Source organism: Rhineura floridana, chromosome 12 (assembly GCF_030035675.1).
Source record: "Rhineura floridana isolate rRhiFlo1 chromosome 12, rRhiFlo1.hap2, whole genome shotgun sequence".
Lineage (NCBI taxonomy): Eukaryota > Metazoa > Chordata > Lepidosauria > Squamata > Rhineuridae > Rhineura > Rhineura floridana.
In genome coordinates, this window is record NC_084491.1 from 28,830,866 (window position 1) to 28,855,609 (window position 24,744).

The 24,744-nt window shown below is 42.8% G+C and overlaps 1 protein-coding gene across 1 annotated transcript in view; it reads left to right on the forward strand.

Annotated features, from left to right (window-relative positions):
- The window catches only part of DCPS (decapping enzyme, scavenger), a 92,896-nt gene that overhangs the window by 30,109 nt on the left and 38,043 nt on the right, over positions 1-24,744 (forward strand). Inside the window, exon 3 of the mRNA XM_061593127.1 lies at positions 18,536-18,681. Within this exon, the coding sequence (XP_061449111.1) occupies positions 18,536-18,681 (146 nt within the window). The remainder of the gene's footprint in view (positions 1-18,535; positions 18,682-24,744) is intronic.

A 24,744-nucleotide genomic window follows, 5' to 3' on the forward strand; every position in this document is an offset into this window, starting at 1 on the left:
CTATGTTGTCTAAGGAGACAACAAGGGAAAGAAGAAACTTCTTAAGGGCCCAGAGACAGGGGAGGAATGACTGTGGGTGCTCCTTGATGAAAGCAGGGAGCTCTAGGGGTGATCATTGTGTAGTTTTGCTCCATCTTTTAGTGTGAGCTGAAGATACGGAGATAGCCGCAGACACGCGAGCGCTGCTGCTGCTGCTACTTATAAATCCACTCTTTGCATATTTGGTGGTGGGACTGGTTGTCTCTTCTCCATTTCTGCTAGTAGTTATTATGGTCCCCCATATATTGTTTTCGTTCAGAGGTAGTCAATGTGGTGTCCTCCAGACATTGTTGGACAGCAACTCCCATCAGCATGCAGAAGGTCCCAGGTTCAATCAACTCCTGCCTTAAAACCCTGGAGAGATGCTCTCAGTCAATACTGAGTTAGATGGACTAATGGTCTGACACAGTATAAGGCAACTTTCTGTATTCCTGTAAGTCACAGGGGCAAGAAGGGAATAGGTGATCAGGTGTAGGGAGACGACCTCTCATAGGATCTAGAAAAAAGGAGATGGCTGCATTTGTGCATCAGGGTAAGCGAAGGATGCTGACTTCTGTCTTGGTTTGTTGTGACTGAGCATCATGCTGGCCCTCATTGCTCTCTCTCACTGCACTTCTCCCGCCCCTTGCAAGTGGGAAAAACAAACCAGGAAGCTACAAATTAAGCTTGGCTTCCTGAGACGTCCAAACCTCAGGATCCTGGTTTGCTGCTCCCTAATAAGTCAGGACTGCTAGCCAGCTGTAAATCAAGATTAGCTTAGGAATTGTCGCTTTTTAGGGAGCAACATACTAGGGCTAGGGTGCCAATGGAATCCAAGCTTCATTTCGGCTTCCTGGTTTGTTTCTCTGCTCACACCAGGGGAGGAGCACAACGGAAGCAATTGGGCAGTGAGCTGCTTATTCACAGTATGCCATAATAAGCCACCGATCCTGGCATAGGCTCCTGTGTGAGTTGTTTGTGGAAAGAGGGGTCCTGCTACTTCCATAATGGAGCAATCTCTTACTGACACGATTTAAATTATAGGAATAAATACATGTGTGAGTAAGTAGATCCATCTGGGTGAAAGACACGCTTGATGTTGTCGAAGAAAAACTGTTCACAATGAATTTAGGAGAAACTGTCGATTGGACAGATGTTTATTGCAATAGAAAGAAAATACTGATGGTCATCAGGAAAAAGAGCCAACACAGAAGTCTCCCTATCTGAGGCATGGTTACATATACTTTTATAGGCATGGCATGCAAGCATCAAGATTACCGTATTAGGAAGCAATGTTATACAAGGTGGGGCCATCATATTCGGGTTAGGGTACAAGTCACAAGGCACAATCACATTCCCAGCATAACCTGATGACTCTCCACTATTGCAAATCTTTCTCTAACCACTTTTGCTTTCAGGGCACACAGTCTTTCTCAGCCATGCAGTTTGCCTACTCTCTCTTTATAACTTAAGCAAATGCAAGCTGCTCCAAGCATTATTATATAAGCGTTGATGAAATGAACTTCAGGCATTTCCCATTGATCCCTAAGGAAGGTTGAGGCCAGACTTCCTCAATCCCTCCTTCGAGGCCATTCTTAAGCCTCACTAACAGATGGTCTCGCTAACACAAGACACATCAAGTCACTCATCAAGTTCTTAACTTTATAGCATCTTACAGACCCCCTTAAGCAACAGTGAATACATAAATCAGTAGCATGATCAGCACAAGCAAATCCAGTATCTCAGGCCCTCTCGATTTTGTTATGTAGCTGAATCCCAATATTTCTCTCATGATCAACCAATTCATGAGTTTATATGAAATTTAACAGAGGGACATACCCATGTTCCCAAAGCCTGATCGGATCCTCAGGTCACGTACCCTTGCCCATTTGGATCATCAGATCACTAACCCTTGCCCACACCAAGTAACGTTTGTACTACATCTGGAAGAACATGATGGTATAATGCAGAATCAACAACAACATTAGCATGACAATACACACAAACCAAATGGATGAAATGAGCCATCATAAAACAGTCTGTGATGATGTATCAGCCAGCAGGATTCGGTACTTCTTCCCCTCAAGCTACCTCTTACTTCACATGATGAAGACCAAAAGGACTTGTTAGGCCTCAGGAAGTGTGCCTTAGCTGCTTTTTGCCAGGTCTCACGCTGTATTGGTGACCAGAAGAGTGACGGTTTGTCTGGTAGTTGAGCTCCTAGGATCCTGCCACTAGTCCCAGGTCCTGAGGAGCTTTGTCCTTGCCCTCAGGGAAATTCTGTGTACCAGTGAGTGCTTGGCTTACCACTGGATTTTGTGGGGCATTATTATGGCCCTTCAGAGTAGGTCAAACCACTTTAATGACCGACCGGACTGGCTGTCTTCACCATTTGTGTTAACGGCTCAGTTACCATTGTCAGTGGAGAAGATGTCATTTTGCAGTGTGACGTATGAACCCAGGACTCTCGGCCTTGGTATTTCACAACTGTATGTGTTGTCAAGATGACTTGAAATCTTAATATAATGGCAAGGTTTCTGCACCAGTTAGAGCAAGGCTGCAGAAACCTGTGAATTGAAAGTCTGAACATCCTCCTCCTGCTTGGTGGAACAGCGGGATATAAATCAAATAATAAATAAACAAACAAACAAGCATGCATTAACAAGAGCAATCCAGATAAAGGTTCAAAGTCCCAAATCAATTTCTTGGAATTGCTCAACATCGAAATACAGACAACAAAGTACTCCAGAAATGTTATTATTATTATTATTGTTGTTATTATTGTTATTGTTATTGTTGTTATTATTGTTGTTGTTATTATTATTATTATTATTACTCTTTATTTTACCCCGCCCTTTTTCCAAAACTGGAACTCAGGGCGGCTTACAAATAAAAACTACACATAAATAAAAAACATACAAAAATATACAATTAAAATAGAATTGTTTAACATCCCTTTCCAAAATACTATGCTGCCTACATCCAAACGCTGAAATTTACGACTTGTCTTCCCTCCTACCAATGTGGCAACACAGGAACACTCTTCTTTTGCAGAAAGTACGCTTAGACGCATAGGCAATTGTAACGGCAAATAGAATAAAATAGCAAATAGAACAGAACTCCAAGATCAAGACAAGGAAATAAATTTTATGAAGGATCCTTATCAATACATTAAAGGAGTCCCAATGGATTCCTTAATGTAACCAATTTTCTCAGATTAAAACTTAAAATCAATTAGTACTTCAAATTTAGAGTTTTCTAGACATCAATTTACTAGCAAGTAGCCCTATTCTGAACCTAATAAGAAAATATTGTCAAGGATTCCCTAGCCTCCCCCTTCAAGGCAACAGCAAACGTTTTGTATAATAAGTTCAGGATAACTGACGAACCCACACTTTAATACTCAGTCAGTACCTCAAATTTGGAATTTAGTAAATGCCAATTCAAAACTCAGATTCAAGAACACAACCCCATTGGTAGAAAACTTAGTTCCCACTGTGGTCATGTGTGTGAAACTCATAGAATGGTGAGGTACAGAGTCCCATTGACCTCCCCCCCTCCTGTAAAATAAACATTTTGTATAAAAGGGGTCTGAAAGAAACAGCCACCAGTTCATCACACAAGTCAGGGACTGTAAGAGAAGGGAAATCAGACCCACGAGAAGTCCTCTGAGTAGATGAAACAGAAGATGAAAATTCAGATTCAGAAAGTCCAGGATATACAGAAGAAAAAAGACAAAAGAGTTCCAGAACTGGTACCACATGCCTCCGGAGAAGGTTCCAACTGTTCTCCCATTTCCCTCAATTGTTGCATAAATTTTACTTGTGAGTCCTTCAGGACCATAATACGGGACTCATTTTGCCTCCTAAGCACTTCCTCATCCCAAAGAAAAAAGGAGTGCCATTGTTCCTCTATAATTTGGGGACCTCTAAATAAGAGCGCTCTCCTCAGATATAATATTTTCTGAGAATCAAAGGTCCCAACCAAGAGAAACTGTAGGTTCTTCAGTTGACCAGCCATATATTCATGCCAGAAGGGCAAAAACTCGGTTGCAACCTTATGTGAGTCTTTAAGGCTTACAATATTTGTTATACATATGAAATGAGGGGGTGCCTGTTTGTGGTGTTTCAAACAATTTTGAATGTTGGCTTGCCATGGCTTAATTTAGTGTTGCGCACAAACTCACCAGTACACACTCACACAATGCACACACAGGCAATCGTACCGCCATGCACGCGAGGCAGTATGAGAACCAGGTCTCTACTGACTCCTTCAGTCATACAAATTACAACATTCACGCTGGGCAGCCTGAGAACCCGGTCTCTGCTGACTCCCACACTCCCACAACAAGAGGTAGTGAATGCTACAATGTGAGCTGATTAAGCCACTGGTTCAATAGGCCGTGTTCAGATTAATACTGACATGGGAGAAGAATCTTGCAAAATCAGCAACACATTGCAGGGACCCCTCTCATTGACACATACACCCATGCACTTTCTCTCTCACACACCCATTCAAACAGCTTAAATTTAAAACTACAATAAAATTAAAATCAAAAGATTTTCCCCATTGCCAGCACGCACACAAGGTAATCGCTCGAAGGGCCTTACCGTGTGCAACAGTTTTACCCCAAGCCACCGGGCCAGTTCAGCTGATGTCCTAAGCCATGACCAACACCAGCTGAGGCTGCTACTAGAGCTCTGCTATCTTTTCGACGCCTTTTGAAGACTTTCCTCTTTGAACAAGCCTTTTAGGTTGAGACCTATCCCAGTCTGCGTCTGTGTTAGAATTGCTTAATATGTTTTTTAATAATGTTTTTAACCCTTTAAAAAAGTTTTTTAAAATGTTTTTAACGCTGTTTTGTTTTAATGTATTTTAAGACCTGTTTTTATGATGTTTTAAAGTGTTTTTAGCACTTTGTTTGCCGCCCTGGGCTCCTGCTGGGAGGAAGGGTAGGATACAAATTAAATAGTAAATAATAAATAAATATGTACCACTGCTACCCCCAAATGCAGGACACCAACTCCTTACCTTCTCCCAATCGCTAACTTCCACCTTGTTGAGTCTGGCTTAATCGGAGTGGGCATCCCAATGCGTGGACCTCTTCAGGCCCTTCCTTCCCTCGCCTTTCTCTTAGCATCTTGATTCAGCCGTATGCCATGGATCCCAAAGTGACTCAGTGACAACAAGGTGAAGCTGAACACTGTGAGACCAAGAGTGACAACAAGGTTCCTCTCTTTGTCCAACGGAGGGTCTCGTTAAAGGTTTGGAATGGAGTCAACCAAAGTCACCCACTGTGCAGCCTCCAAACCCTACCTCAAGCTCCAGATGGAGTGTTTTGAACTGAGATCTCCAACAACCTCCTAATGTGGCACCCAGGAGGTTGAGCAGCTGCTGGAAACCTCTCACAGTGGATTACTCGGTTTTATCCATCCCACTGCTAACACCAAAATTATCGAAGAAAAACTCTTCACAATGAATTTAGGAGAAACTGTTGATTGGACAGATGTTTATTGCAATAGAAAGAAAATACTGATGGGCATCAGGAAAGAGAGGCAACACGGAAGTCTCTCTACCTGAGGCATGGCATGCAAGCATCAAGATTACCATGTTAGGAAGCAGTGTTATACTTGAGGTGGGGCTGCCATATATGGGTTAGGATACAAGGCACAAGGCACAATCACATTCCCAGCATAACCTGATGGCTCCACTTTTCTTACTGTAAAACTCTCCGCTATTACAAATCTTTCTCTAACTACTTCTGCTTTCTGGGCACACAGTCTTTCTCAGTCATGCAGTCTGCCTACTCCCTCTTTATAACTTAAGCAAATGCAAGCTGCTCCACACATTATTATATGAGATAAGTGTTGGTGAAATGAACTTAAGGCATTTTCTGTAGATCCCTAAGGAAGGTCGAGGCCAGACTTCCTCACTGTCAAGGGTGAGCTTGGAGGAGAAAATAAAATACACAAGAGAAATCAAAATCCTGTGCATCTGGCTTTCCTGCTTTATCCTGTCCCCGCTTCCACAAAGCATCTCTCAGGCTTTAGAGCAGTTTGTCAAATGATGCATGGGGCCTTTGCCTCTAGTTTATAAACAGGCTCCAACAAGCACACTGTGAGGCCCTCTGGATCCAACTCCTTTATGGTCAAATGCTTAACTGCAGCACCTTGGATGCCGCATGTAGAACTTTAAACCCCCCTGTTAAAAGAGGAAGCACCTGGGTTACCTCCCATCTGATTCCTCCTTTCCCAGTCCTGCAATTTGCTCCCCTCCCTCACCTGTTGCATGGTTGGTGTTGTACTGTGCAGTTGGGAACAAAATGTGGAGTTGGAAAAAATAATTATGCAGCTGAAAAGCTGATAATGTGCACTTGGAAAAATGGGAGGGAGGTTCACACTTTAGGGATATGTGTTCGTTAAGCACTAAGTGACAAGCGATGTCAAGGACAGCATATATAAGGCTAGGATGTGCTCAGTTTCCATACTTAAAGACAAACTGCCCAAACCATCTTAAAACACCTTCCTCTTCTTGTCGGGAACCTGCTCTCCTTGACCTTCAAGTCTGGGCAAATAACATTTTGTGGCATCCTTGTTAATTCTCTTAAAAGTGCTCCTTTTTTGGTGCCTGTTAATTACTGAACTAAGGCAGATTAATAAATTAATTGTTGCTGTATAGGCAAGGATCAAAGCACACTTTGCATTCATTCGGCTTTTCTCTCTTTTTTTATTGCGGGTGTCTGATGGGGAATTTGTGCAGTTGGAAAATCTGCTTTCAAAAAAACTCTGCCTGTTGTTTCGAGCCTGTTTGCTGCAGAGCAGATAAGGGAGTGTCAGATGACAAGGCCAGGGAGGGAGGCAACATGGGAGAAGAGCAGCACAGCAGGTTGCATCTCCAATGGAAGATGAAAAGTTTGTGTCCCGGGTCTTCAGACTGCAAAGTGATAACCTTGTTTTTAACATGAATTTTTGTTGATTTATTGTTTAGAATTAAAAAGGCTTCCAGAGCAGCTGACCAAAAACAATAATAAGACGGTCCTTGCCCTCAGGCTTACAATTAAACAGATACAACACAAAAGGGAGAGGTACTGGGAGGGAGCAAGAAAAAAGCAAAGTCAACCACTAGTCATTAATTTCAAATTTCTTAGAATAACTAACTGGGATGGAAAAGTCCAAGAGGAGAATGGCAGATCTGTGGGTGGTCCCTGCTTCCCTTTGCTTCCTGTGCTATAGCTTCATGGAATGGCTGCTACAAGGTTGATGGGCACAAAAAAATTAACACAAAAAAATTGTGCTTTATTAAATTCTTGAGAAGAGGACGCTTGTGAGTTGTTGCGAGGTGTGCCAATGAGTTTAGTTTGAAATCTTCTGATGGTTTTTTCCAGAATGAATGAAGCCATCTGCTACATTTGTTTTTAAAAAGGAATCACATAGCTCCTTCTGTTTATATATATTTTCAAAGCCCTTTGTTTGCATGAGCTACAAGCCACTGTAAGTGGAATATACAGAGAAAATAGAAACCAGATAAACAGCTTGATCAAATTACCCGACTAAAATTCTGGTATTTACATGAGATGCCAGCCAATAAAATTGATATATACAGAATCCGTCAGCATAAAACAGCGAACAAAAAGACCTATCAGCTGAACAGAAAACCTGTATCAGATTAAAACTCAAGGTGCCGTAATAGATCTTGCTCTAATGGCACCTGCTAAAAAAATTTGTAGACTTTGCTGTCACCATCTGCTCTTGGTCTGCTAGAAGAAAAGCCACATAAAAATTAGATGAACACCCTGGAAAAGATGTCAACAGTGGGGTAATCAGCTTGCTTCTCAGATCTCTATAGAAAGAGCAAAATAGCAGTCCATGGGCTACTATTTCAACCCTGCCATCTCTGCACAGACATACACGATTTTGCAATGGGATTCTATGTATATTTTCTATCTACTTTTCTCTTTTATAGCATTTTTGCTTCAGGCAGTTAACACAAATGTTATACCCAGGCCACTACTGCTGCCTCCTCTGGAGTCACAGTCACCTGGCGATCATCCGAGAATGCCTCTCCAGTTTAGAAGAGCTCTCGTTTCTTTGTCAGCTTTAGTTGGTTTACTTCTCCTGAGGTCAGAACAATCAAATTCAGGGAGGGGGGTAAACCCTACATCCCCTTTCCATTGAAAGTACATGCCAAGAATTTTAATCTAAAGTTAAACAGGCCTTGGTTTTTATATTGCCTAAGGTAAACTCGCTACAAACGTTCTCCGTGTGTTCTGGGAACATTCATCCTCTTGCTGCGTCTGCAGTTCCCGAGACTTTTCTTTACTTACGTTAATCTTAGAAAGTTCTTTTAAATGGCCTTGCTTTTTCTGCAAGAAGTCACCTCGTTGACACTGCATTTACCAAGAGTGGCTTTGAAGAGGGGTCCTTCTATTTTACAATCACACTGCAGAAGTGCACCATTCAGAACCCTGGTCATACGGGTTTTTAACCTGAAAAAGACTCTTTAAAAGCGTTTCCTCTCGCATGGCTGCAACGAGGAATTCAGAAGCTTTTGCTTCCATTTTTGATTATCCACAGCTTGCTGGGTTATATTCCATTAAGTCCTGCTCAGAGTAAGCCCACTGAAATTAATGAACCTAAGTTAGTCATGTCTATTAACTTCAGTGGGTCTACTCTGAATAGGACTAGCGTTCAGTACCACCTGCTGTGTGGTACAAACCTGACAAACTTTGGTTTACCTTAATCTTCTCTCTCTCTCTTTTGAAGCAAGCTAACTTCAGGTACCAGAGATCATATCGCAAACATATGTTGGATAATGGAACGGACCAAGGAATTTCAGAAGAAAATCACCCTGTGCTTTATAGATTACAGCAAAGCCTTTGATTGTGTAGATCATGAAAAACTATGAAATGCTTTAAAAGAAATGGGGGTGCCACAGCATCTGATTGTCCTGATCAACAACTTATACTCTGCACAAGAGGCTACTGTAAGCACATGATATGGAGAAACTGACTGATTCCACATCGGAAAGGGTGTGAGACGGGTGTATTTTATCACCCTATTTGCTTAATCTATATGCAAAGCATATCATACAGAAAGTGGGATTGGACCAAGATGAAGGAGGTGTGAAAATTGGAGGGAGAAATATCAATAATTTAAAATATGCAGACGATACCATATTACTAGCAGTAACTAGTAAAGATTTGAGACGAATGCTGTTGAAAGTTAGAGGAAAGCACAAAAGCAGGACTACAGTTAAACATCAAGAAGATTAAAGTAATGACAACAGAAGATTTATGTAACTTTAAAGTCAACAATGAGGACATTGAACTTGTCAAAGATTATCAATACCTTGGCACAGTCATTAACCAAAAGGGACATAATAGTCAAGAATCAGAAGAAGGTTAGGACCTGAACTTACAAGATCTGAACAGGGTGGTTTATTATTGATTGATTGATTGATTAGTTGAATTTATATGCCACTTTTCCATACAAATATGCTCAAAGTGGCTTACAAAAATGCAAATGATGACATCAATAGCAATCAATTCAAAAACATGTTTCAAATCATTTCAAAACATAACAATCCAACAATAACTCCAACTGATTACCTAAACATTATCACATTTAAAGTGTGTTTATAACAGATGCCATTGGAGGTTGCTGATTCATAGGGTTGCCATAAGTCGTGATCGACTTGAAGGCACATAACAACAACAAAACTGCAAGATGGGTTATGAAGCTTCCTTGTTTCAACCAGCCATAGTTAAGATTAACCACAGTTTAAAGTGTAGACATAATGGTAAGCTGTGGTTAATTGAAATCGGAAGTGAAAGTTTACTAAAGCCCATCCTTACGGCTGCACCAGAGAAGGGACAGGTAAGTGCATGAGCCTAGAGCTTTGTACTGTCAGGGTACAAGCTACATTTCCTGTTATCTCTTTCCAAACCTCTGCCTGAGACCTTCAAGAGTCTGGGCAAGAGGGACTGGCCAAATATTAGGCAGCTTCTCATGTTCCTTGCTATTTATATTGTTTCTGCCTTCCCCTCCGAGGAACCCACCTGCCCCTTTTCTGCACAAGTCACTCTTATGGACATTGCTGTTGAATGAGCAATGGGATGCTCTAAACACAGCCAATGTGGGAAGCACATCAGAATAGCCCACCCTCAGAAGAAGGCCAAAGCAGCAACTCGTGTAGAAGAAGGCAGCCTTCCTTGTGACTGGGCAGTGGTGATGCATCAGAACCAGTTGAGTGACCCAGTCACACTTAATGCCGAGAAGCTAGAGGGTGATTCGAAAGAGACAAGGACAGTGAGCAGTAACTCACATAGAATCACGGCAGGCATCCTCTTCTGTGAGTGTGAACTTTGCATTCAAAGGACTCTTCCCTTTAGATTATTTCTCATGACACAGTAGTTTTCCACAGCACTGTTAGTCATTCTTTTAGACTGTTTGTGTGGCAGGCAAGTAACCCTGAAGGGGATCATAATCCTTAGTCAAAAACTTTGGGAAATCAGGAAGAACCGAGACAAAAGGTTTGCTGGGGAGATGATTTGTAATCTCACCGCACACGTGTTCCCTCCTGACGTGAGGCTGATTCTTGAGCTGAAGCCTTTGAGGAGCCAATATAAAGTGTGCTGCCTAAGCTTGGAACTTGATTCCAAAGAATTAATTGCTTGCGTGCTGATACAGGTGAACAGAGTCCCAATACCCTGCCGATTATCTTCTGTCTGAGTGATAAATTGTGCTTGAAGTACAACAAAGCACTTAGATGCAAATGCTGATAAGGAGCATGTTAACACAGGAACTTAGATTCAAAGACAATCAGTGTGCTTGCATCTTTTACATGGGTTTGAGTGTACATGTAACAGCAAAAAGACAGTGGATGGCAGAGACAGATATTCCATTCCCTTGCCTTTCCAGGGGGTGGGGCTGTGGTCTGCTATCAAGACATTTTTCTGAGGGCAGCCACAGTCGCAAATGTGATCTGGCAAGGATTTAATACAGGCAATAGGTCTAATCCACATTCCTCACTGATGCTCCCTTTTTCCGAGCTGGAGTGTTTGATACTTCATTGCAGTCCCTCACTGGTTATTTTCTGGGCCAAAGCAAGGAGAGATTATGTTCCATCGTAAGAACATAAGAAGATGCCTATATCAGGCCAAGGGTCCTTCTGTTTCAGCATCCTCTTTCCCACTGTGGCAAATCAGAGCCCTCCAGGAAGCTGGTGTTATTCATTAATATCCTGACAGTGAACCTGGAGGTTCTATGTCGCCATTGTGATTAATAGCCTGTGCACCTCCATGAGTTTGTCTAATCCCCTTTGCAAATCATCTAAACCAGTGGACAATTGCCACGTCTTGTGGCATTTAATTCCTTAAGTTGATGATGCGCTGTATGAAGAAGTGGCAGTGAGATCCTGCTGGCTTTTTCCAGTTGCAATCCTTTTGCTAGTTCTGCCATTCACAGTATTAGCAAGAGTCGTTTTTGCTTATAGGCAAAGAAGAGCCTGGTTCCTTACACTGTTTTGGGTCGGGTTGTTCTGTTTTTGCTATCAGCTGTCCTTGTGTCTTGGGTATTCTTTTCATGGCTTCAGTTTTAAACTGAACCTGGCGTTGTTTAGCTTCAGAAGTGAAGTTGCCATGTGATTTATCCAGGGTTGATGTGAGTAAGCTTGCTGGTTTCATGAGCTGAGAATATTTATTTATTTGTTTAAAATATTTCTATCCTGCTCTTCATACCCTATAATAGGGCACTATTACAAAATTAAAATCAAACACGTACACAATAAAATTGTAAACAATAAAATCACAAAAACATTAAAATAAATTAAAATACATAAAATACAATTAAAGCAGCTGATGAAGGCGGAAGCTGAAACGTTTTGTTAAAACAATAAAAACCTCTGGTTAATCACAATTACGTTCATATATACACACACACACATATATATATATTTACACACATATATACATATATATAGGGAGTGGTACTAAAGGGGACTACAAGGGTAAAATTTAACATAGAAGGCATAAAATCAGTGTCAGGCTCTACCTTCAGTCCCTCCCAAAGGCTCTCCGGAACAAGATCGTTTTCAGAAGTCTCCGGAATACCATCAGGGAGGGAGCAGACCGGACTTCTTGGGGTAGGGTATTCCAAAGCTTGGGGGCCACAGCTGAAAAAGCTCTCTCCCACGTGCCTGTCAGTCTAACGTCTTTCACTCCAGGCACACAGAGGAGACCAGAGGCAGATGATCTTAAATCCTAGGCAGGTACATACACAGAATATAAACTGTGTTTCATTAAGCACAAGGCAACTTTTTGACGCCTATGAAATCATGCAGCATGTTTCTTAGCGGTGCAGATGCTGAAGAGGCATGGTGCTAAATCTTATGCCGTTAGCAAGTAATTCCATATTGCAAAGTATGTGAGGGGAGATGTAACCAGAATCCTGGGCACCTCAGCTTTTCTGTATATGGGCTCAAGTTCCTAGTCCTCATTGATGAAGGGCAAAGCTTGAAAATGGGTAACCAGTGTCTGCTGAAGACTTAAACTTGGAGGAGTCTGTTGGAATATTTGGTGAGCAGGACTGCTGTCATCTTCCTCGCTCGCCCCTTTGCTACTTCCTTGTAATCCCTTTGTCCAAGTTCACGGTCCCTTATTCAGCATTCCCTGCTCCAGCGTTTCCTTCCTCTATTGCCAAAAAAAATTCCAAAATGGCTTACATTATACAGCCACTTTGCTGACCGTCAGCAAATCTGGGTCTGACTGGCAGCTCACAACCTCAGGTGTGCTGCTTTGACTTTAATAAAGCTGGGCTAAATTAGTTTTACATATATATTTAAACCGTTTTAAACCCACCCTTCATCTTCATACATCCCAGGACGGGGTACAAGACATAATATATAAACAAACCATACGATAACATGATAATACAGTAAAACCCTGCATCAGAATAAATGAGTGGATGAGAGAGCCAAAGAGAAAAGCATTGAGCAGGAGGCTGGACTCCATGGCCTTAAAGGCCCCTTCCAATTCTATTTATTACATTTATACCCCACTTTCCTTTGTTCATGAAACCCAAGGTGGCTTGCACATGGTTCCTAGGAGGTCTCCCATCCCGGCACCTACCAGACCTTCAGCAGGGAGCTGGCCTTATGTGCCTTCAGACCATAGCCTGGGACCATAACTCTACTATTCTATGATTCTGTAAAAACAGCCTACTGCACTTCCTGGGTCCTGAAGCATCCAAATTATTTTGCAGCCTGCAACAAACACTTCCAGACCCCTCAGGGTCATGTTTCCTGTTTTGCCATTTTGGAAAGCTGAGGGTCGCTCACCCAGGTGTTACTCACCCCCTAGTTCAGCCTAGCTAATTAGCCACAGCCATGCAGGAGGGTACTGCAGTTTGCCCTGACCTTCTCTTTTGCTAGCGTAGCCTGCCGGTTTCCTAATGGGAGTTTTCAGTGTCTGGACTGGGAGCAGCCTCCAGTCACAATAGTTCAGTTTTGTGCTCAAGCGATCCTGAGGGATACTTGAAGCATATTCATTAGCAATAAGCTTGGCCTGCAGGTTAACTGATAAGGAGCGATTAAATGAATGTGTTTCTGGACTGAAATGGAAACAGTTGGGGGGTGGGGTGTCCTATTCCCGGTGTTGGCATGACCTGTATGCAGCAACTGAATATGCATTCTAGCATGTGAAAGAAGGCACAGCCTTGTATTTTATAGCTTCTTAATGTAGCAAATGAAAGAGGATGTGTAAGGATAGTAAGCTGTGGTCAGAAGAGCTGGCTGCTGGTTTGGGCCACCGATAAATCCCGCACAGAGACAGAGAATGAAGGCAGAAAATGGAATATAGAGGAAGGGTTGCAAGGAAATGTGATGGGGAAAAGAAAAGAATTAGCAAAAAAGATTTATTTCATTATTATTATTATTAAATGTGCTGTATTTCTAAGTGTTTCATATCCATGGTGCATCAGAGATATGGATGCTAAAAAAGGCTCACACAGTCTTAGGCTGAAATAACAGGAAGATAGTATGCAGATGAAGAGAAGTAATCGTTCTGTTCTGCACTGGTCAGACCATGTCTGGAGTGCTGTGCCACGTTTTGGAAGCCACATTCTAAGGAGGACATTGAGCAATTGGAATGTGTCCAGAGGATGGTGGACAGGATAATGAAGGCTCTGGAAGCCAAGTTTGATCAGGAAAGGATGAAAGAGTTGGGGATGTTTAGAACAGGAGTGGGGAACCTCTGGGCCACAAACAGGCCCATGAATCAGAGTCCTAATGTGGCCCACAAGGCCATTTCTCCCCAAACCATGCTCACCTGCCCTATACCTGACATCATATGTGATATCAAGTGTGGGGAAGGTAAAGATGCAGCTGCAAAGGAATAATTGGGAGCTGCCATGTTCAGGTCTGATGCTGGATCTCACCGAGAAAGCAGCAATGCTGGCTGAAAGTTACTGGGCCATGGATAGTTCTGAGTGAGCATCTTGCTTGATAATGGTGTGGAGGACACTGAGGCCTTTTAAGCATCTCTCTCCAGACTACTTCCCCCAGGCTGTATCCCCTCATAGAGAACTTCAGAGCCTTAAAGGACCAACTCTCCGGCCTGAAGATGGGCGCTTCTCTTCTGTTCCACAACCTCCCTCGTGGTCCTCACCCTGCACTGCTGGACTGGCGATGTGTGGTGGGAGGCATCTGGTTCTTTAGGCTCAGGGGAAGCTACTCATGAGGGTCCAAGCTCTGGCCCTATAAGCCGTGGTGGCCTGGGAGTTTCCTTTGGGGGCAGCTGCCCAACAATGGTCTCCCTTGGTTAAGTAGATCAGCCTTGAATCTGACCTAACTCCCCTTCTGAGGCCCCAAATCTTCTGACTCCATGTCTGGATCATTGCTAGATTCAAAGGTCATGACAGGAGGGGTCAGTGTTTCTTGGTGAGCAACGCTTTCCAGTTGGGAACTCCCTAAACTAGTGCAGCCAATCCTGCCTTTGGCAGGAACCTTCCTTTGCAGCCCAGATTGCGTTCAGTAAAAGAAGAAAGAGGGAGGAGGAAATCAAGAGCGCACTGTAACAAATTTTTTCCTTTGACACTATGGTGACATCAAGTGATTGACAGGGAGGTGGCCTCATCCAACTGTCAGAATGGCCCATGATGGGTGGGAGAGTTTAGGATTTGCCCTAATTCCTGGTCTCAAAGAGAGGAGATTAAGGGAAAGCATAATACCAGCCTTCAAATATCAGAAGGGATGTCACACAGAAGATGGAGCAGGCATGATCTGTTGCTCCGGAGGCCAGGACCAGAACCGATGGGTGGGAACTGTAGTGAAGCAGATGTCGGCTATATATTGGGAGAAACATCCAAGCGTAGCCACTACCCGCACTAGTCACTAGCAGGTACAAGCTTGTCGACAGTGGCACACACTGCCTTGGGAAGCGATGAGCTTGCCACCGTTGGAGTTATTTAAACACAGGCTGGACGGCCATCTGTTAGGGATGCTGTAGCTGCTTCCTGTATCGCAGATCCCTGCACTGAATAGCGAGATGGACCAGATGACCTTCCCAGGTATCTTCCATTTCTGTGATTCTGTTTCTGAGGCTTCCATGGTCATTATGGGGTCCACCTTTAGGTTGTAATAACAACCACCTTAGGTAGCAAGTCTCAGTCTGTTTTGACAATCAATAATGAAGTGTTTAAATCAGCCAGCCTCACAGTTCTGCAACAGAGACATTCAAAAGCAGTACCTTGCTAAATGCCTCATAGTCATGTGGGAGAGGCCAGGCTTTTCCTTGTTGCTGAGTATTCTTCCAAGAAATATTAAACCGACATGATGTTCCACAACGTTCTAAAGAGAAATTATTTCATAATTTCCTTCTGCATCGTTTTTCTTTCTAAGCTGTCAGAAAGTTTAAAATGTTATCAACAAAGTTTTGTTTATTGGCTAAATGCCATTAATTAACAAGCAAGACTTCATCCTATTTCATACTTAATTATGAACCTGAGGTCAAAAAGCCCCTTTCTGTCATCCATCAATTAAGATTTGCAGTGTCAAACAAGATACATTTTACATATTGAACAATGGGGAACAAAGAATTCTTGAAGCAATGTCAAGCATCTTAGTAAGTTACTAAACCTCGGCCAACAGTGGATAGCATGGCAAATTTTTTTCTCTTTTTCTGAGGGTGGAACTAGCTTAGCATGTCTGGTGTCTCACAACAACCCAGCTGTGGAGGCCACTGTGGGGTCAGGGTGAATTATCATATTATATGTATCTGGCAATAGTTTCCTCTTTTTCTCCCATGAGGAAAAAGAGGACATGGCCAATCTGGCTGATGTGGCTGCCTCCTTTCTGTTAATACAGACAATTTGCATTTAGAGCACCTGGCTTGGATTTCCACAAAGAAAACGTGACCACATGAACCAAATCCAGGACAAATAGACATAAAATGAAGACTTTGCGAATCCAGCCCAGCCACCTGCTGGATGTGTCCATTTCCATGTGCCATGAGGGAGTTGAGCTGTGTTTTATTTGGACCGACGGTTTTCTCTGTGGGCCAGGTTGTTTGTATATCTATATATATATTGTCCATCTTACATTTGAGAACCTCTCCCTTGGAAGTGGTCCTCTCCTGTTTGTCCAGATTTTGTGGTGGTTCTTTTATTTACTGAAAAAGTAGTGTCAAATAAATATTTTCACCAGGCTGTCCCTTCCCACCCATCCTTCACTGGGAGCATCTATGCAAAATGTTTCGAACCACAGCATTCTTCAGCATCTAGGGTGGAATAAATCCTTCTTTAAATTCCTCAGACATTGTGTTATTTAAGCAAGCCTTGTGATGAACAGAGCTCCATTGTCCTGGACAGCCAGTTCTTGAAAGTCTTGTGCAAGTTTTTTCACATGTTTATGGAGAAAAGTTACCTATATCCATAGGCATACATGATGTTGATTATTATTGGTATTGGCATTACTATTTGTTCCCTGCTTTTCCATAAATACGATACCCAAAGTGGTTTGTAGAACCCAAATATGCTATAACAAAAGTGCACTGAACCAGCACACCTCAAATCTCTGGATAATTTTGTCCAACAATTTCATGAAGATTTTCAGTAGCATGTGAGACGGTGGAATCCCATAAGCCAAAGCCTGCAGGTTACAACAGCAGTCCCCTAGTCCTGCCTTCTGACAAGTACAATCCAGGAAGGACTGGAACCATCATAAAATAGTGCTCACCAAACCCATCCCAACAGAGAAGCCCAGAAAGGGACAACACAATCGACAGTACCAATGGTGTAGTGTTCCCTTTCCCAACCAGGTGCCCTCCCAACATTGTTGGACCACAAGCCCCATCACTCCTCACCATTGGCCATGCTGGGTGTGGCTGATGGAACTTGTAGTACAAAACATCTGGAGGACACCAGGTTGGTGAAGTCTGGTGTAGTGTATCATGCTGCCCAGCCTCTGTAGACTTAAGTATCAATAGGCATGATAATAATGGGATGTTGTCTGTTTTCAAGCTGCTGGAATGCAAACCAGACCCATCCTTCAGGGTGGGAGCTCAAAACCCAATGGGTGTGGCAGAGCTTGAGAGAAGATGCTTTATATGGGTGGCAGAAACAGTTTGGGGGATTCCATGGTGCTGAAGTTGGTTTCAGAATATAACACTGCTGACTATAACACTTCTGTGCTTGTGGCTGTGCCCTTGTAAAACCTACTGAATCTGTATATTTGTAAATAAAGTTGATTATTTAAATGGAATTGCTCTCTCCTCGTCAAGAAACGGACTCTATAAAGCAGAGGTGGAGAACCATCGTTATCTTCCCCAACACTCACGAGTCAACTTTGTCAGGTGGGTGGGGACCACCGACCTGTCAGTCATCTAATGCCATTACATCAGGTGTTTGATAGGTGAGTGGTCCCATCCACTTGTCCAAGCTGGCTCACGGGGGGGGGGGGAGATAGTGATGAAGCAGGATTCAACTTACCATGCACCTGCTCCGGAGAGTTCAATCCTGCTTTCTGCAGGGCACAGCTGTACCAGCTGCGTCTCTTATCTGCCCCATGACTGACATCACATATGTGGTCAGGTGTGGGGCAGGTGGCCATGGTCTAGGGGAAACAACTTTGCAGGCCAAACAGGGTGGCCTGGCAGGCCAAATTTGGGCCATGGACCAGAGGTTTCCCCAACCCTGCTGCATCAGGCTTTTCCCTTCAGTTCCCTCCATTGACCAGAACTGAATGGTAGGACACCTTTCAGGTCTTGCATCCTGTTATGTTGCCCAAAAGTCCTTTTTGGTGCTTTTTAGCCCTGTGGTTTATTACTAATTTTATGATGCGTTCAGTCGTTTGATATGGCTTGTGAGCTTGAGCCCTGATAGGAAATGGGATTAAGTGGCGACCACACCATCCACTTTGCATACAAAGTGGCCCTTTTCCAGTACTATGCAGGCAGTTCCTGGAAATAAGAGGCTCAGCTTAGACTTAGTCTTTTGGTATAACAGTGCTGTGTTTACAATTTCAGAGATAAAAACTACTGTGGTGTACCCGGCAACAGAGAAACACCTTCAGAAATATTTGTGTCAGGAAGTGTATCTCATCCAGGAGACTGGGGAGGATTACAAGACCATTACTCTGCCTTTTATCCAATCGCAGAGCTTCAGCATTCAGGTATGGAATGTAACTCCTTGCAATACATCTTACCCTTGGTTAGGATCCAAAGAGATGCCAGTAGGTGCTGCCAAGACCTTTGGGGTAGGCCCAGTGGAATTCTTGACTTTTTCCCATTTGAACCCCCCACCCCAATGCCCTGACATCAACTGATTATGAATCTCCCCTCAGCTTCAGAAAAGATGGGATGGGAGTGGGGACAGCTGGTTGTTCAAGAAACGCACACCTAAACCTCACTTGAGTGAGCCCATAATGAATCTTTTTTAGGGACATCTTGCTGATTTTAGCAGACAGACTTTCTCTGACTCAGTCTTTTCAGACAGGCTTTTGTAACTCAATCTTTTAGACCAATAATTATGAGTACTTAACGAGATTTAGCAGTTGGTTTGCCTTTTTGTTTGTTTGTTAAGGATGTAACTTCATCTGGTTTCTGACAACATTCAGTATGCACTGGGATTGTTTTTTTCCTTCCTGATACATTTTCCCACTTGGATATCAGTTCTGGGTCCTCTGCACTGGCTAGGAGACCGTTGGCAGATAGTTAGTGCACAATAATTGTATCTTCGTACAAAATCTATATTATTAGTAGTTTTAGTACCATCAGTGTACATTGCTAAAAGTCAGGTCTCTGCCTTTGGGAGCATACACTCACAATTAATGAGAATTAAGAGAGAACTGGGGGGCAGGAAGAGAGAAGGATTAGGAGAAAGAAGACTAACTTGGGCTGCATATGAGCAATGCAATGACCCTTACTTAGGTTTCATTCTAGATTGGGCGAGAACTAAGGAGTTCTTGGGATAGGTGGGGTTTGAGCTGGATTTATTTTATTTTAGTTGCAGATGCTCATTTTATATTTTATTTTTATTTTGTTTTTGTTTTTACTTCAAATTCATTAAGAAAAAAAAGAATGAGGAAAAGCCCTGTCAGTTCACATTAACAGAACATTTAAACATCTATACATCCATTTTAGTTTACACATATAGATCAATATGTGCCATCCAAATGTCCAAATATGGATCCAGACAACGTTGGTGTTTATAGAAAGGACGCTCAAATGTAGCAAGGGTGTTTCGGTCGCCAGGCCATTGCTTAGTAGTTGGTGGGCATTTGTCCTTCCAGGCTTGAAGTATAAATTTCTTTTTGAGCTGGAGTTGGAGAAGTGAGAACTACTGAACACAACAAACATTCCCTTTGTCTGCAGCAGAGGGATAGGTGCAGTAGCAGTTGGCAGGCTGGTGGCACTTATCTGACCTCCTGTCAGCGGCATCACTGTGGCTTACTGGGGGGGGAGGAGTGCAAAGAGAATGCAAAATCACGGCAGTACAAACATCAGTGGGAGCACTGGATTGATTCTGGTGGTGTGTGTGCACAGCGACTTCGCTGCTGCTTCTCCCCTCTCCCTTCTAGTAATCTGCAGTGATGCTGATGACGGGAGGTTAGGTAAGCACTGCAACATCACTGACCACTACTGGATAGGTGAGAAAAAATGGCCACTCGGTCAGCTCCTCCACTCTCAAAACTATGTCCCATATTGGCCATTCAACCTGGTCGCAAACTCATTCTCCAGGTGTGGATCCATTGAAGTCAAGACAGCACCATCTGCACACATGAGGGATATATCAGCAGGCTCAGGAGAACTCCAAGGTTTGCAAAAGTACAAAAAAGGGAGGGACTGCTTTTGGGGTGGAGAACCCAAAACAGCCCAGTGGGTGTGCTCAGTGGCCACAGAATGCGGGGTACCTGACAGTTGGGCAGGGGTGCTGAAAACCAGTGAAAAGGGCAGTGGATGAAATGGAGTATCCTGGAAAAGGGCACGGCTGGCTCACTGTGACATTCTTTTGCCTACCCCATTTGTTATAACAAAACCATGCAACATTATGTAAATTGGTGCCTAAATCTGCTTGTTTTCCATTTCCTCATTCATTATTCCTTTTAGATCATGTTTCATTGACTGTAAACAGATATCTGGTGTTTTTTCTGGGACGGGATGGTGGGGTCCCCCCTCCCCAAGCAGGGGTTAGTTAGCACTTCCTTTTTTCTTTTTGTCTAAAAGAACACAAATATTTGAGTTTTACATGAATAAGGCAGATGACTGTCACGGGTGAAACGCTTGCTGATTACATGGCATGGAGCATAATTGTTTCACTTTGGCATATGGTTGATTAATTTGCCCAGAGTTTTGATGTAGAAAGTCATGTTTTAGGCTAATTATAATGATGGTTATTTGATCTGCTCAGGCTCCTCGCTCCTTTTCTGACAGGTTTTACTGACTGCTCCTGCCACAGCGGCCCGTCTCCCCTCACTCTTCTACCACTTTGTAATTCTAGCCCTGCAGGTGTATTCCAAAGATCTTTCCAGAAGGATTTCTACTTTATGTATAGCATAATAAATGTATAATTGTTACTTCCTCAATGTGGGGGATCAAGATGTTTTCTCCCCAAGAGCTTCTCTTGTAGTAATATTTCATTTTCCCTGCACCCAAACACAATATTTTATCACTGTGATTCCCCCATACACATCACTCACTCTCTCAAATACACACACATGTATCTCTAGTGTGTTCATTGTGATAATCAGTAATGTGAAATATGCTTGCGTGCCATGACCCTCTGACATTACTAGCAATGACCAATCAGCTCCTCCACTCCTGCTCCCAGTTCCTCTGCCAGTTGGTGAACTTGTATGTACAGACCGTCTTACCCCTTATATACCCAGTCGATCACTGCGCTCTGCAGGTGAGGGCCTCCTGCAGATACCATCTTATCAGGAGATCTGCACAATATAGGAAACGGACTTTTAGTGTGGCAGCACCTACCCTGTGGAATTCCCCCCTTAAATATTAGGCAGGCACCATCTCTGCTATCTTTTCAGTGCTTTTTGAAGACTTTCCTCTTTCAGAAAGACTTTTAAGTTGAGACCTATCCCAGTCTGTGTCTGTGTTAGAATTGCTTGTTAATATTTTTTTAATAATATTTTAACCCTTTTTAAAAAGATGTTATTAAAGCTTTTTTTAATGTTTCTAACATTGTTTTGTTTTAATGTATTTTAAGGTCTGTTTTTATGATGTTTTAAAGTGTTTTTAGCACTTCTGTTTGCCGCCCTGGGCTCCTGCTGGGAGGAAGGGCAGGATATAAATCAAATAATAAATAAATAAATGTATATATGTATGTATGAATGTTTTCTTTCTTTCTTTCTTTCTTTCTTTCTTTCTTTCTTTCTTTCTTTCTTTCTTTCTTTCTTTCTTTCTTTCTTTCTTTCTTTCTTTCTTTCTTTCTTTCTTTCTCAAAAAAAGCTTCATCACTGTCAGGACATTCCCTTGCTATATCACAAGGAAGGAAAGCATTTAACAGCAATAAAAGATGACAAACACCAGGAAATATCATGCTTGTTTTTAATTCTGTGAAAGTGCTATGCTCCAACTCTCCAGTGCAGGACCATCCATCTCCTAGTGAGATCTCAAGAGAGCTAGGGCAGGGTGGGTGGGAATCATATACTGAAGTGGGGTAACTAACCTTTTTCATGTTGAGGGCTGCGTTGAAGCAAAGTCGACCTTCTGGAGACCGCATGACAAAGTGTGAAAGTAGGTGTGGCAAGAACTGGAGTTCTCAAGGCTGCTTTCCAAAAGACTTTCCCATCAGCTATTTTAAACTACTTTAAATATTTTTATAACTTATGATTTATTATGAAATTTAGTTTTTTAAAAAATTAAGGACAAATGGGGGGCTTAGGGGGTAACAAAAACCTTTTGGCATCATAGTGGGGCAACTATGGGAGCAGTCAGTGATTTTTTATTTCAATTTTTTTTTTTAAATGGACACATTGTATAGCCAGTGGAGGAGATTTGGAGGGCCACTAAAATGTTTAGCATGCACCAGACTCGGGGACCTAAGAGGGCAGTGAGATTTTTAATAATGATGATGATGATGATTTTTTAAATGGGAAAGAAGGGTGTACCTTATGGCATCATAGCAGGGAACTTACAGGAGCTGTCACTATGTTGAAAATATAACAAATTTGACAAGGGCTTAGGAAGCCACAAAAAGGAAACAGCTTGCAGACCAGGGATTAGCCACCCCTGCAGGAAAGCCACAATCCTATGCATATTTCTTAGGAGTAAACCCCATGAAACAAGGTGCAGCTTACTTTTGAACAAACATGCCTAGGGCTATGCTGTATGCTCAGTGCATTATTCCAGACATATATTGGATGATTAAGTTAGCTATGGAACACGTTTTCAAGGCCAGAATGCATTTCTGAGACTTGAGATAGAAAGAGGTTGCCTTTGAACATATGCAAAACATTTTTTCTCTTAGTAACCACATGCAACCTCCACTCACCTCCTGATACAGGTTATTTCTCCAGGAAGATCTAGGACAGGTATGGGGAACCTAAGCCCTACAGATGTTATTGAACTATAATTCCCATCATCTCCAGCAAGTATGGCCAATGGCCAGGGGTCATAAGATTTGTAATTCAACAACATCTGGAGGACCAAAGACTCCACACACCGGTTCAAGGAAATGTGAGTGTCCCTTCCTGGCAGTCTTGAATCTCCACATGTCTCATACTAGAAATCAAGAATGGGAAATACGGTCTCCATTTTGAAGCAGTGTGTAGCCCTATTAGAGACAGTGAATGAGACAGAGAGAGAAAAATTAATCCTTTTTGCTTGACCAACATTTGTTGATGAGCCTTTTGAGTTACATAGAATTCCTGCTCAGGCAAAAAGAAAAGAAGCCTCCATAGTTGCTTTGAAATGTGCTCTTACAGAAGACCAATGAGTCTTCAGCAAAGGCCTACACAACGCAGTCTTGAGCTTTGTGTTTGTTTCGCCATGGCACACCACAGTTAAATGTGGTTTTGTCATAGTGACATGTTTCTAATTATTTACTGCAGCAAAAACCTGGCTCGCAAAAAAAGAAATTCTGATGACAGAGTTGGCTTTGCAAGCTCCAAATGTGCTCTTCAAACCTTGTTCTCATTATTATTCTTTTTATTGGATTTTTTTCTCTCACAAGCATAAACAGTCCCTACTAGTGCTCATTCACAGCAGGGGACAGTTAGCCTACAATAAAGAGGAGGGTGAATGCTGTCCCTGGAGACAGGCTGCTCAAACATTGGACTCCGCACCCCGCATTTAAGGCCCATTCCCAGAGCTTGGAAAAGTTACTTTTTTAAACTACAACTCCCATCAGCCCAAGCCAGCATGGCCACTGGATTGGGCTGATGGGAGTTGTAGTTCAAAAAAGTAACTTTTCCAAGCTCTGCCCATTCCTCACATTGCAGTTTCTAAGTTATGGGAACAGAGCAGCCTCTGTGTGTGTTTCTCATTAGTGGGCACATGTAGAAATATTTCCCATACTACAAATTTAGTCTCGGGTGGCCAGTTATACATCGCCAAACAAGAGGACAAAGGAGGGCACAGATTTGCAAAAAAAAATGCATGTCCTATTTATATATATAGACAACAATTTAGAAATAATTACTTTCATGTAAACAGAAATACAGTATCCCTCACCATAGTGGGAAACAAGACTGTGACCTGTGTGCCTGCTCAGTCTGCTGTCCAAGTGCTAGTTGCTGATGGGCAACTTCAAAGGAAGAACATAAGAAGAGCCCACTAGTCCAACATCCTGTTCTCACAGTGGCCAGCCAGATGCCCATGGGAACCCCACAAGCAGGACCTGTGTGCAAGAGCACTCTCCCCTCCTGCGGTTTCCAGGAGCTGGTATTCAGAAGCATACTGCCTGTGACCGTGGAGGCAGAGCATAGCCATCATGGCTGGTAGCCATTGACAGTCTTACCCTCCACGAATTTGTCTAATTCTCTTTTAAAGCCATCCAAGTTGGTGGCCATCACTGCCTCTTGTGGGCAACTTCTCAGGGCCCTTCTTTAAGCCAGCCTCCTGGGGCTGGGGCTGCATGTAGTTTCCCTTCTGATTCGGAATCCGATAACAGGATCACAGCAGACATGCAATCTAAAGCTCCCCCCATCTCATTAATGCCGCCTTGCTGTGTTAATTTCTGCTCCAGCAAAGGATTGGGACCGGGGGGGGGGCTCCTT